The sequence below is a fragment of the Lithobates pipiens genome, unplaced genomic scaffold (genome assembly GCF_037356315.1).
Source record: "Lithobates pipiens isolate NorthernLeopardFrog02 unplaced genomic scaffold, aLitPip1_a1.2 Scaffold_3, whole genome shotgun sequence".
Taxonomy (NCBI): domain Eukaryota; kingdom Metazoa; phylum Chordata; class Amphibia; order Anura; family Ranidae; genus Lithobates; species Lithobates pipiens.
The window spans coordinates 269,804,449-269,818,344 of NW_027507790.1; the positions used below are offsets into that span (position 1 = coordinate 269,804,449).

Sequence of the window (13,896 nt, forward strand, 5' to 3'; positions counted from 1 at the left end):
GTTTGAGTTTAGTAGTTAGGGGGTTACACCAAGTTGTACCTTGCCCATGGAGGACAAAGCATCAGGTACACTTATTATATACTGTGTATGTGCTGCCCTTGCCAAAATTTCTGAAGCTCTAGCACCAGTAAAGAAAAATGGTTTTAGATGCTAAAGACTAACACACCAACCTTTAGAGGTTTGAAGAGTCTCACAAAAGGGTTTCTAGCATGTGCTTGTGTCTGGCAAACACTGTGAGGGCAAAGAGGAGATTTGGGACTTTATATGAGGCATAGGACTCGTAGGTACAATGCCTCCATCCCTGTTTGACAATTCATTTCTTCAATACACTGTGTTTCAAGTGCTGAAGGCTATAGATCACACCAAGTACATGTGTGGATGAAGGGATAGTAGGACCAGGGCTAGACGCTGCAGCTGTCCATCCACTTTAGCAGAAATGCAGTTAGGAACCATACAAACACATTTAGACAGCGCTCAGTGCCCTGGATAATCACTTGTGGGTGAATCGTGGGGAATGGGAATCAAGTAACCCAGGCCAATTTATGGTGAAAGGAACACTTCTGTTTATTACCCACTGCGGGGAGATAAATTCATTAAAAAGCAAACGATCCCAAGCTGGAGGTTCCGGGCACCAATGGGCTAAGGTCTTCCAGTCCAGTGGTCAGGGCTGTTTGGGTTAGGTGCCAATCCCTCAACCTTTGGAAGTGGAGCCAAGTGGCTCGGTAATCCTGGCAGGGGACACGCCAGCACGCTCCGATGATGTCACTACAGGCGCTTTGTCAGGGACTCTGAGGCATCCATCTTGGTCCCCATGATTCCATCCGTCATCCTGTAGTGACGTCATCCGGGCGAGCTGGTGTGTCCTGGCCAGACTTAGAGCCACTCGGCCCCACTTTCAAGGGTTGAGTGATTGGCGCTTGATCACTGGACTGGAAGACCTTAGCTCATTGGAAAAAAACAAGAGTAGGGTGTACAGCTGATTTTTTTCAACTGCTGCTTTCACCATAACTTGGTCTGGGTTACCTGGTTCCCATTCCCCATGATTCACCCACAAGTGATTACCAGGCCACTTAGCGCTGTCAAAATGTGTTTGTATGACTTGTGTCTGGCAGAAGTTGGATGCTCACAGAACAATAAGGTTTAATTGAACTTATGAAAAAAGCAGTTGTGTGTCCTACTCTTTTTGTTGGTGTATCTAAAATGGGGGACGAAATGCGATTACAGCCAGAGCCGAGCTTATAAGCATGAAAGCAGAATTTTTTTTTTGTGTTTTTGCTACGTTAGACCTTTTTATTTTTTTTAGGCAAAGCATGCCCATTTTCTAGATAGCGCTCTGGTTTTTCAAGTGCCATGTCTGAATGGATTTGATAGTGGAGCATAATGCGTGGCCTCTAATCTCTCTTACCTTGCAGCCTTTGAAGATCACGACAGTGCTGTGGATGACCGGGACAGCGATTACCGCAGCGAAACCAGCAACAGCATTCCACCACCCTACCACACCACCTCCCAGCCCAACGCCTCCGTCCACCAGTTCCCTGTGCAGCCGCGACTGCAGCAGCAAGGTGGTTCTCGAGAGTCCTGTGTAGACTCCATGCAGAGCTATGACTTGGACTTTCGGGAGAGAAGGACCATGAGGTAAGTTCTGCTGAAGGGAGAGTGTAAGATTTCTTGTAAATTAAGTAAGGGTTTTGTTGTTTTCAGTCTGATCTTGAAATGTTCTTTAAAATATATTCAGGAGCAGCAAATTCCAAATCTCAACATACAAATCCAGAATGATCTATAAGTCAATGTGAGTCTTCATTAATCTATTTCCTGGTAGGTCACTAATTTAAAATGCCCAGTTCCAAACTTTTTTATTTATTTTTTTATATGGATGGAGTGCATAATTTTTAAAAGCCTTTGCAGCCCCTTTGTTTCACTGATTAGATCCTGTAGTCATTGTGCAGATAATATAACAAAGTGATCCCTATTTAGTTAGGGTGGACCTCACTCACGCTTCCCCACAGGAAAGATCAGATATGAAATGATCAGTTGCATACAGCATAACGTTGGGATCTCCTCATACGCTAACAGAGCACACATAACACTGCTGGTAACGTCACAGGCTTCTCCTCCCGACTAGTTTCATCATTAGACACGTGACCATTTATTAGGGCTTTTGTGCTGGGTGTACTGGACCGATAAAATAGGGGGGGGGGGGGGGGGTAAATGGTAAAAATTCTCCAGTTAAGCCTTATTCAACAGTGCCAAGCGCTAATGAAGGGGAACCCAGCCCGAAACACGTTGGACTTTTATGACTTTAGAGTCTGAATTAAATTGAATTCATATTTTATACATACTACTTCTGGTGCTTTCCTCTTTGCACACCAAGTCTCCACTTGAGTAAACATCCAAACTAGGGCCATTTTCTCTCTTGTTCAAGTAAAGCAAGGATAGGTGTCCCCATTGAAAATATTTCCCATTATCTTATATTCAATGCAAACTAAAAATGCGTAATTCCCGAAACTAATGGTCAGCAAAACAGAGAGAGGAAGAAAAAACTCTGTTTTGGTGACTGAACCATGTTGGGTGTTAGAGGATACCCCGTGCACTGACCACAGCATGACTCTGGCTGCTTATGGGACTATCTTTACCAACTGGGTTTGATTTCAAAATCGTACTGTGCAATATATTTCATGTATATGTATGTTATGTTTTTTAACATTAGGAGCTGTTTGCTCATCCTGTATATGCTATGTACTAATTTAAAGTGGTGTCCCCGCCTTTTAAACTTTCTATACTGTCTTACTCAAATTTCTGCCTTTAAAGTGCAAGGGGATTATTCCAGTGCATTGCACATTCTTTTCAATGTATTCCTAGTTTTTCCGCTTCCTGATCGCCGCATGCCGATGCCGATCAACTTGGGTACATTTAGCCTGCCCATGCATGATTCGAATCTGAGCTGATTCCAGCCCAACGGGCCAAGATTCAAACCATCTATGGCCAGCTTAAGTACCATATGTGAAATCAGGAATGCTATATTTCACTGGTTATATGGACATTTGCTAACATACTGTAGATACTTGCACAGTTTCGTGAATATGTATATGAGCAGTTTTTCCGCCAACCAGTGCTTGTTGGAACAACAATTTTCAGATACCAGATCAGGCCTCATGCAACTTATGAAATGAATGAACTGAAGGCTATAAGTTACTAAACGGTCCCATAGCTCAGGCGCATGCAGCAGTAGCTTGAAAAAATAAAAAAATAAATAAAAAAGGGAATGGTGTTAATATTGCAATCTTTAGTAGTATTTTACAGGTATCGGTTATCTCGGTAATGGAAAACTTTCTACAAGTCATGATGTTAAACTATTCTGTTTCTTACTATCTTCTGCAATGTTTCTACCCTTCCTTTTCTTTCCTTTCAAGGAGATATGATAGCGTAGATTCCACTGCAAATGGACGGCACGACCTAGAGTCTGCGTCTGAATCTAGTCAGCTGACAAGCCGCCACTGTTCCTTAGAGAGCAGGCATTCTCTAGATCTTTCTGATAGGTGGGTCAACTTTTCCGTTACTCCCTGTGCACCTCCTGCTTGTTACGTGGTCTTGTCCTGTGCCGTATGCAATGTATGTCCTCGGTGTCATTGTTGTCCACAATTACATTCTGAATGTAGCTTAGTGTGCCAGGAGCCATCTTCACTTGTCGAGGTGGTAAGCTGGTTGGCTTCTTCAACAGTCATCTTGTGTGGCTTGTAGTCACTTGCCACAAAAATAGCCCAAAAAAATGTTGCTAAATTTCCTTTAACACACTGGCATGCAGGTTGTCACAGAGAAAGGAAACAAGGAGAAGGTTTTATTGCATTTTGTGTCTGAAATTGTTTGTCCTATTATGTACCAGTGACCACTTGTTTTGAAGTGAGGTGAAATCTTGCAAACAGGGATGCAGCAATAAAACCGTATAGCATGTCTTACCCATCCTGACTCTATACAAAACGTTGGAGCATAAGGCCTACTCTAATATTTTGTGCATTTTATATAGTATGCACATTATAGTTACTAGAAGCCAGCGTAAAATATCTCAACATAGTCCCAAGATGCCAGCACTCTAAGCAGTCTAGTTACAGAGGAAAGTATTCCAACTTTTGGGGGTAAGGAGTCTTTTTAAATTGCCAAAAACAAGGATCCTTAACCACAAACAATCTAGTCTATCGTAAGTCCAGTGGGTAAACTGTGATGTGACTTCCTAATGGCAGTTAAAAAGGGTTCTGTATTTAGGACTGCAAAGTTTGAGACTCCTTAAAGCGGAACTTCACCCCAAAAGGGAAGTTATGCTTTATGTCCTCCCCCCCCCCCCCTATAAAAATTTGGGGGGGTGGTACCTAGTTTTGGTAGGTACTTCTGGTCGGATCACCTAGACAGTTCCACCAAAAGTTCGGCCCCTCACCCCCCTCCTTGCCCGCAACTTCTTGAGGCACATCGCAGATCCTACGAGGCTGTGGGACCACTCATGCAGCTGGACAGGAAATTGGCTGTGAAGCTTCAAGAAGTCACAGCCGGCTTCCTTCATTAAAAATTCCAGCTCTGGGGATCCAAAAATGCAAAGAACCAGCCCAGGTGAGGACAATGCTGGATCCTTGGACAGGTAAGTGTCCTATTATTTAAAGTCAGCAGCTACAGTATTTGTAGCTGCTGACTTTTAATGTTTTCCAAACAGGATGAAGATCATCTTTAAACACTAGATGGCCAAAATATTGGTGGACCCAGACCATCGCTTCTACTAGTAATTGTGTGCTTCCAGCCTTGTAGTAACAGATTAGAGATGGTCGTCTTCTGTTCCAGCATGACTTTGCCTTTGTACACAAACACAGTGTTATCAAGACATAGTTTGTTGTGGAGGGACGCGAGTGGCCTACATAGACCTCAACTCTACAGAGCACCTTTGGGATGAATTGGAAAGCAAATTACTAACCAGGTTTTCCAGGTTTTGGAATGTATTGTCTAATGAGCTAGGTGTGATGGTCAGGTGTCCACAAACATTTAGCCATGTAGTGTATTTTAGAAGATTTATGTTTAAAATAAGCCTGTAGTGACTGAAAAGTGGCAGCTGCCATTGTGACCTCCAGATGAAAATACTGGTTGCTTGGGTGTTATGAAAATCTAATGGCTTCAATACTTTGAGTCAACAATTTGAAGCAGATATGCAGATTAGGAAAGTAAATTCCAAAAGCCTCATCTGCAGACTTGCTCTAGGAAAGTATTAAAGACAGATGGTTAGCGTGACCGCCACATTGGCAGCCTCCATGTTTCTGTTTACAGCTAGCTGCTGTCTTGTGACTTTCTATATACTTTACTTGTTAAAATGTAAATGGGGGCAATAATAACATATGATGCAGTTTGTTAACAGTTTTTTTTCTGAGTCTCCCCTGTAGCTACATAGAATTACTTGTTAATCCTGAAAGCAGCTCCATTATTGTTCCACTTCTTGTAATAGGGCGACAACATTGTTTACCCTGCAATGAAATTGTGTGGCAGTGTTGTCGCCCTGTGAATAGTGGAAGGCTTATGTGGACCTGTAGCTGTAGTCGAATAGCTTGAGCTAGGGGCTTAATGGCCAGAGCAAATAGTGGGGACAAAAGACAGCCTTGCATCGTACCCCACGATATTGGTAATACATCAGAGTGATATCTGCCATATCGATTAAACACTGTTGGGAACAAAAAGAGGCCATAATCCAATTCAACAACAGTGGGCCAAACCCCCAGCAACTTCATTTTTAAGCGTAAGTAATCCCAACTAAGGGGAGTCCATTGCCTTTTGCATATATAGCAAAGGGAGCATTAAGGAACATATTTCTTTTGGTGTGTAATGTAAAGTAGAAGTGAAATCCTGTAAACAATGTCACCTACCTATCATCCTGGTAAAAACTCTATTTGATCCTTGGAAATTAAACTTGACAGCACCCACAGAGCCTGTTCACAATTATCTTGGCTAACAGTTTAATGTTGATATTAATCAAAGAAATAGGGCAGTAGCTTGTCCAAGAGGTATGGCGAGGAGCTTTGTCTAAGCACATTTCAGTAAGGTTAGGGGGTAGGGTGTCCGGGATTTTTTTTTTAGAATAGGTGGCCAAAAAAAATTAGTTTTTTTTTGCAGGGTTTTGAAGTTTTAATAGGTGTTTGAACCTTCCAAGGTAATTTCCATGTCTATGGAGAAGTCTATGTCTATGGAGATCCTGGCGGACTCTGAAAGGTGGTTCCTTTTGTAAGCACCACTGGCAGTGTTATATGGTTTCTCACAATCCTTCCAACTTGCTACTTTTGCTGGATAGCTTGGCCTGTTAAAAGGCTGTGTTAATGCTGCTGACAAGGCAAGTCATATACAGCATGTCGTTGCACCAGAATTCAGCTATGGAAGCTTGGGTAGACTTAAAGTAGCGCTAAGGGAAACGAAAAATGCCATCTTAAATGCAGTCTGTCAGTAGCATTAACACTACAGTTTTTATTTATTCCAGCCTTCTCCGTAACATAGTTATGTTACCTGTTGATCCTGCCCATAGGTACATTAAAACCTTCTGGATTATTGCTATTGACAGACTGCATCAAATGTCATTGATTTTGCCCACTTGAAGATCGGCCATTAAATAAATTCACGAAATCCTTCAGAAATGGGAACTATTGCGCCCCGTACATACGATCGGACATTCTGGCAACAAAATCCATGGGATTTTTTGTGACGGATGTTGGCTCCAACTTGTTTTCCATATACAGGGTCACACAATGTTGTCGGAAATTCCGAATGTCAAGAACGCGGTCACATACAACGAGCCGAGGAAATTGAAGTTCAATAGCCAGTGCGGCTCTTCTGCTTGATTCCGAGCATGCGTAGAACTTTGTGCTTCTGAATTGTGTAAACACTATCGGAATTTCCGACAACGGCTTTTGTTGTCAAAAAAATTGAGAACCAGATGTCACATTTTGTGCTACGGAAATTCCAATGGAAACTGTCCGAAGGAGCGTGCACACGTTCGGAATTTCCGACAAAAAGCTCCCATCGAACATTTTCCATTGGAAAATCCAATTGTGTGTATGGGGCATTAGACACGTCTACCTTCCCAACCCCATCTAGTTTCATCAGTACTGAAAAAATACTTAAAAGATTACATCATGGTGTCCTCTATGTAGTCCTGTAGCGTTTAGATTAACTACTATGTTGTGTGCAATTTTGTTCATGGCAAGGTTTTGTTTGTTTAAAAAAAATGTTACACTTACCAGATATTCCTTTTTTATAGTGATCCCTCCTTTTTCTTTTTCTGTTATGAATTCTCATAAGTTGGTATGTAAGCTGTTTGGTAAACAGTGTTTTTATTTTCATTCTTCTTTTTTTTTCTTTTTCATTCTTTTCCCCATTCCTTACTTTTTCCTTATACATATGGTAGAAATCCCTTCTTAGTTAGAAAAGATAAAATTAGAATCATTCCTGTAGAGACAAGAGCTGTCGATAAAGAGTGGGAAGATGAATGTGAAACCTTAGGCAAACAGCACATAGAAGACTTCCTGAAAGAGAGTCGAAAAAATTGGCAGGTCGCCAACCTAGCAAAGAGAAATCTGGACATGGAAATGCAGTTAGGTCTTCAGCAATTAAAATCCAGTCAAGACTTGGTTCCAAAATCTTTTTGCCATTACCCTGAACAGTATAACACTATTGACAGACGGAAAGGGAAAAAAAAATCTTCCAGTCATCGCCTTCACAAGGTTAGCAATGGTGTTGCACCAAAGAAGAGCCCAGATCTGCAAACTCGGAAATCACGAGATGTTGAAAGCACAAATGATATTTGGTCCAGTTCATCACTTGAGCGTAATAATGATTCCATCATCTCCTTGTATCCTGTTTTACGACCCTATAAGAATGGCTTGTTGGTGAAAAGTGGAAAGCAAACTTATAATCGTGATCCAAAAGATGTAATTCAGATTAAAATATGTCAGAAACCAGTGGACAAGAAGCCAGGCATTATAGGTCACAGTTCTTCACTTGATACTTTGGAGGAATATGACAGTAGTGCTTCAGATGGTCAACTGTCCTCACCAATTTCTGGGGATGAGTTGGAAGAACTAGCCTTGCTTTCACAAAACTGGGGTGGTCCTAGCTTGTTTTACTCTAATGGGTTCACTCTTAATTCTCTTAACTCGGGTTCAGGTGATTTAAAACCTGGACATTATAAAAATAGTGGGAAATACGGCTGCTCGATGCATAGTCTTAAGTTATCTCCGGTTGAGGAACCAAGTGAAGAATATGTAGATACGATGGATGAGTTGCAGTGTCTAGTTGAATCTGTTTCAGAGTACTTGGCTGAAAAAGAGGAAGAGATTAATAGGTTTCACACCTTACCCGTCAGTAATGTAAACAGTTGTGCTGTGAAAAAACAAAATCATGACAAAATAGAAGACCTAACTAATGACCTAAATAGGGGAAGCTCAAATAACGAAATGAATTCGGAATCCCTTCCTGATTTGTCAGGCATTAAAAACACAGTGAACTCCTTATTTAGTTCATTCACGCAGAAGGTTGGTTCTGGGGCAAAACACATAACCACATCAGTAGAAAAGATTGTTTCCTCAGCTCCTGAGAAACAGCTTCCCAAAACTGGGGGGATATCAAAAATATTCAACATTCGTCTTAACATGGGGTCCAGTGATGTGAAGAAAAGCAACAGTGAGAACCTTGGCTTTCAAAGTGGGCAAAAATCAAACTTGTCTGGTGGCTGGAACATACCTGGACAAGAAGCCAACAAAAACAAAGGAGGCTTCAGACAATCTCAAACAACCCCTGCTGCTTCTCTTCCATCTCCCAGCAATCTTCCTTCACACCAGTATGCTCATAAGCTTGTTGATGTTAATGTTTCTCAAAAGGTACTTCCCGAAAAAAGTGCAGAAGCACCAAATACGACAAACCCTGTATGTTCAGTTAACAAGCCATCCTTAGACAAAATTGACTTTTCTTCTGAAAATAATAGAATCAGTGTTGTTGTTAAAATGGATGGCAATACTTCTCAACTAGTCAACAAATTAGACCCCAGTGATGTAGCAGGAACACACGTAAAATCTGCTGAACTGGACTCTTCTCTGCCTAAATCCGAAGATAATTTAAAGCCAGTTATAGATGTTAGCAGTAGTGATCACAAGCCAGTAGCCAATGATATTTCTGAAGCAGCCAAGGGACCCGAGACAGAATTCTTTCATCCTTTGAAAAAGTCCTTCAGTCAGTTTTTTTTCCAGTCATCAGATAGTTTAACCAGTAATACAAGTAGCATGGAATATGCTAAAAGTTTCAAATCAGAAACAGACCTTCGTAATAATACTTCTGGGTTAAGCAAAATTAAAATTCCCTTTTTCAGTTCTTTCAGTTTAGTGGGCAAAAATGATTCTGAGAGCAGCACAGCCGTTTCAAAATTACCTAGAACGGCATCTTCTGAAAGTGTTTTCTCAACAGATGAAATTAATAAAATTGCTACTAATGAATCAAAATCAGAGAAATTTTTTAATAAAGAAGCCCTTTTAGGTGAAGTATTTGTCAAGGACTCTCTTCAAATTAACGAGAGGCAACCTTTAACCAAGTTTCAAAAGCCAGAAAGCATCCCTATGATCTTCCAACAGCAGGCAGATGAAAATGAGAGCAAAGAGCAAAAAGGTTCAACTAGTCTAATGCAAAAGACTATGCATAAATCTGAAATGAATAGTAGCCAAAAGAATGCCAAAATGGATATACCAAACACGTGTCCTAGTGCTGAAGAAAGCAAGGAGAGTGCTAAGGGATTTATCTCCAGGCTCTTTAGGTTTTCATCGACTGAGAACCTAACTGCAACCAAGGAAACACTTGTCAAAGAAAGTGTAAGTTCTCAAGATAAAAAATCTGGAGGTTTCTTTTCAGGGCTGTTTAGGGTAGCATCATACGAGAATCTTTCAAACGTCAAACAAAATTCTCCAAACTTCGTAGGACAGCAACAACAAGAAGGTGTATATAGCAGAGTTCAAAGTGATGGTAGTGGCTCTGTAGAAGAACAGTCTGGAGTATTCAGTAAGCTCAAGCTTTTTTTGCCCGCTCAGAAAGAAAATGAAAGCAATTTAAAGCAAACAAATAAAAATGGTTTAGAACAAAATTGTGGTGATAAAGTCAGCATTGATCAACCACTTAGACCTTTAGCTTGCCGCTCACGTGATGTTTCTGTCCAGTTTGATTCAGAAACTGAAGATTCTGGTTTGTTTTGGATGGATGACTTTGAAAATAGTTTGTATCAGTGTGAAGGACCCATTTCAAATACTCATACAAGGCTGGAAGAAACAAGAAGCTTTACAAGTTATGAGTGGGAGTATGATGATCCAGACTGGTATGCAGAATTGCCCGTGGAAGAGCCCTTCGCTTGTTATGCCCGTGGAAGCACTGAAGCTAATGACATGAATAGGTCTCCTGAAGTACCCGATGCTATCATTAATTTGTGCAAGAAAGATCAAAATGATAATGACTGGATTTCATTTGTACCGTTGGACGAGGTGCATTTGAACACGGGGGACTCTTGTTTGATTGTTACATCCTACAAACAGGATATTAACTTTACCTCTGCACAAAAGGATGAAAGTAGTTTGAACAATGGGTTACCTCTTGATTTGAGTTATTCCTCGCAGTGTGACCGTTCTCTGTGGAGCTTGATTGATCAAGATTCTTTGCTTTTTAATGAAAATGCAATGTTCTGTCTTGAAAATGAGGAGTACCTGGAATGGTTGGCGTTGCTAGAATTCGGTTTGTGGTGGCTAGCTGAAGATGGTGATTGTGGATATTACATGTATAGTGATGGGGTCTATGTGTATTCCTTGTTAACTGATCCTACAGGTGAATATGTTTATGTCTGTGAACCAGACACAGAACTATACCTAGACTATGAAGACTACATTGAACCTGATTACTTGGCAATGGACGATATTATAGTTTGTGGATTTAAGGTTCCTTTTGGCAGTGGGGATCTACCATGGTTTGTTGAAGATCAAATGTATGAGAGCCACTCATTAAATAGCCCCATTGATTTCTCTTTACCAAGAAGTGATCAGTTAATGAACTTAAACCTGGAGACCTTCTCTCATATGTTTGAAGAATCTATCCACTGCCAGAGAGACCAGCCTGTGGATTTTTCTGCTCGCAAACTTCGAAAAATGAAAGTGGACCTTCGATCTGATGGTGAAAATGTTTTCCTTGACAAACAGTCTCTTGACCTAAGCATGTATCCACAGTGGCATACTACAAAACTGGAATCAAGTGTACAAGAGCATACAAAACCAATTCCGTCAGGATCCTCAGAAGCTCATAGAGCCTCTTCTTCATTCCCTAATATCACTGAAGAATCAACGTTGACTAATGAAAAATCTTCTGAGAAAAGTGAACTGAAGAAATCCATGTTTAACCCTGTATCTTCTTTATTTTCTTCTCTTGGGGGCCTCCTAGCTAAAAATGAATCTGATAAACCTTGTACCTCCTCATCTGAAGGTCGGTCTTCTATCCCAAATGACACAACAGTGACAGTTGGGGCACATAATTATTCTGTAAAAGAGAAGCATGCAAACCCTATCCAAGATGATTGCATCCGTTATCCAAACAGGAGCGGGGACAGATTTCATAGAGAGAGCGGTACCTTTCAAGATTTACATTCAAGTAGGATTAATAGTGAAAGGACTGATATGCATGCAGTTCATGACATACCGATGCACAGTCAGTCACCACCTCAGATGCAGGGGAATGTTAACAAAATGGATGAACAGCAGCACAATCCACTTCCTAAATATACCAAAGTCCCACGTTCAAATGAATCAGAAAAAACTATTCTGAAGAGCGCCCTTGAAATATTTAACATAAGTGATAGCAGTGGTACTAAAACTGTCACCGACAAAAGCACCACTTCTGGATTTTTTAATTTTTTCAAGACGCAATCTGATGCATCAGAACTAAGCGCTCCAAAAACACAAGAACCATCACAGCTAAAGCCTAGTCAAAATGAAAGTTCAGATAAAACCAAAGAGAAAACTGTTCATGGTGATAAGGAATCCCTTGGCATTTCATCCATATTCGAATCAATAACAGATCTCTTTAAAGCTGAAACTTTGACTGGAAAGCCTACTAGTAGTGTGACACCTACTTCAGAAAAAACTAAGATTGCTAGTAAGCAGGAAGAACCGGGTATTAAAGAATCCCCTGGTATTTCATCCATGTTTGGTTCACTAAGTGATCTCTTTAAAGGTGAAACCATTACTGGAAAGCCTTCTAGTGATGTGACATCTACTTCAGTGGAAACAAAGATTCTCAATAAGCCAGTAGAACGTGAAATGACAGAATCCTCGGGTATTTCATCTATGTTTGGTTCAATAAGTGACCTCTTTAAATCTGAAACTTCAACTGGAAGGCCTTCCAGGGATATGACACCCAGTTCCTCAGTTGACTTCACAATTGTTGGTAAGTCAGTAGAAGAGGACAAAGAAAGGGCAAGACCATTTACTGCAGAATCTCCAAGAAATAAAATTTTGAAGAAACAGGAGACCATTGGAGATGGCAGTCAGCGCATATCCCTTGATTCAGAGCATAGTGCCTGTGACCGTGAACCTATATTTGGGCAGTCACAAATTAAATTTCCCAAAAAAGTGGTAAAAGATTCGGTCCCATCCTTGAGTGATCAGTGGGGTACTTCAGCCCTTCCTTCTCAAGAGCCTGTCAAGCTGTCATTTGGTCAGTTGTCCGGAGGGTCTGCAGAGAAGACTCAGCCATCACTGTCATCTAGCAATCAGTCTTCAAAGGTTTCAGAACCGGCTGTCCAGCCAGAAAGGAAACCAGAGCAGCCCAGTATACCTATCCTGCAGACTAGCCAAATAGCCGACAGCTTATCTCAAACAGCTAGCAGTATTTTCACTTTCTTTAGCAGACCAGAGAAAGTGGAGACAACACCAGGGAGAGTACAAAGACCACCCCAAACCAAGGAGCCAGAGTCGCAAGGCTTGTTTAAGCTATCTTCATTCTTCTCTTCGGAGAAGTCTAATGTTACTCAGGGTCCCATACAGAACAATAACATGATTTCTAGCTTTTTTGGTTTTTCACTTTTTGATGAAAAGAAACCAGCTGCTCCAGCTATGCCAACGAGCAATAAGGCCCCTGAAACAAATATTTTGCCAGAAGCCAGCGAAAGGAACAATTGTACGTATAAAGCAACCATATCTGACAAGGATAATAGTAATGATGTGCCACCACAGTTTAAAGCCAATATTGTGTCTGAGACTAGCAAATATATAGAAAGTCCAACTTTAGATCAGAGTAACTATAGTGATGATCAAGTTATAGAACCGTACAAGGATGAGGAAGTTAGGCTATCAGATCAGGGTCATTGTGAGGAAGATTCAGTGCCTCAATCAGGTGATTATCTGGAAGACTCAGTCTTTGAACCTTATGAGTCTAGTGAACCCTCAGATTCTGAGATGCTGGGATATCAAGCTGGTGTAATTCAACCACTAGATGAAGATGGCTTACAGCTTGAAACAGATTTCAGAGATGGCTCTATATCAGAGACCCTCCAAGATGTAGGTGGTGATATGGAGGCGTGCTCTGATGTTCTGCCCACAATAGATAGCCAAATGGATGTGGATGCCAGTGTAGATAATGGTGCACATAATTCTGAAAACATAATTATAGATGCTGGAGTCAGTTCATATAATGATGCATACAGTTCTGAAAACACAATTGTAACCCCATTTAAAGACACTAGAGCAGGTTTCACTGAAGCTGATGATCAAAATATTCATCGAAACGAGGACGCAACCTATTTTATTGATGGTCTTAATAACACTGCCTCTGCTGTTCCAGAGCAAGAGATCAATGTTCATGAAGAACCAC

At 41.0% G+C, this 13,896-nt stretch overlaps 1 protein-coding gene across 6 annotated transcripts in view; it reads left to right on the plus strand.

The window, feature by feature from the left end:
• Positions 1-13,896, plus strand: part of UNC13B (unc-13 homolog B) — a 626,059-nt gene that overhangs the window by 210,812 nt on the left and 401,351 nt on the right. For 3 of the 6 annotated variants that reach the window (XM_077463165.1, XM_077463166.1, XM_077463170.1), the window contains 2 exons: positions 1,413-1,635; positions 3,411-3,536. In XM_077463165.1, coding sequence (XP_077319291.1) covers positions 1,413-1,635; positions 3,411-3,536 — 349 coding nt within the window. The remainder of the gene's footprint in view (positions 1-1,412; positions 1,636-3,410; positions 3,537-13,896) is intronic. The other 3 variants (XM_077463167.1, XM_077463168.1, XM_077463171.1) reach the window with 1 other exon arrangement.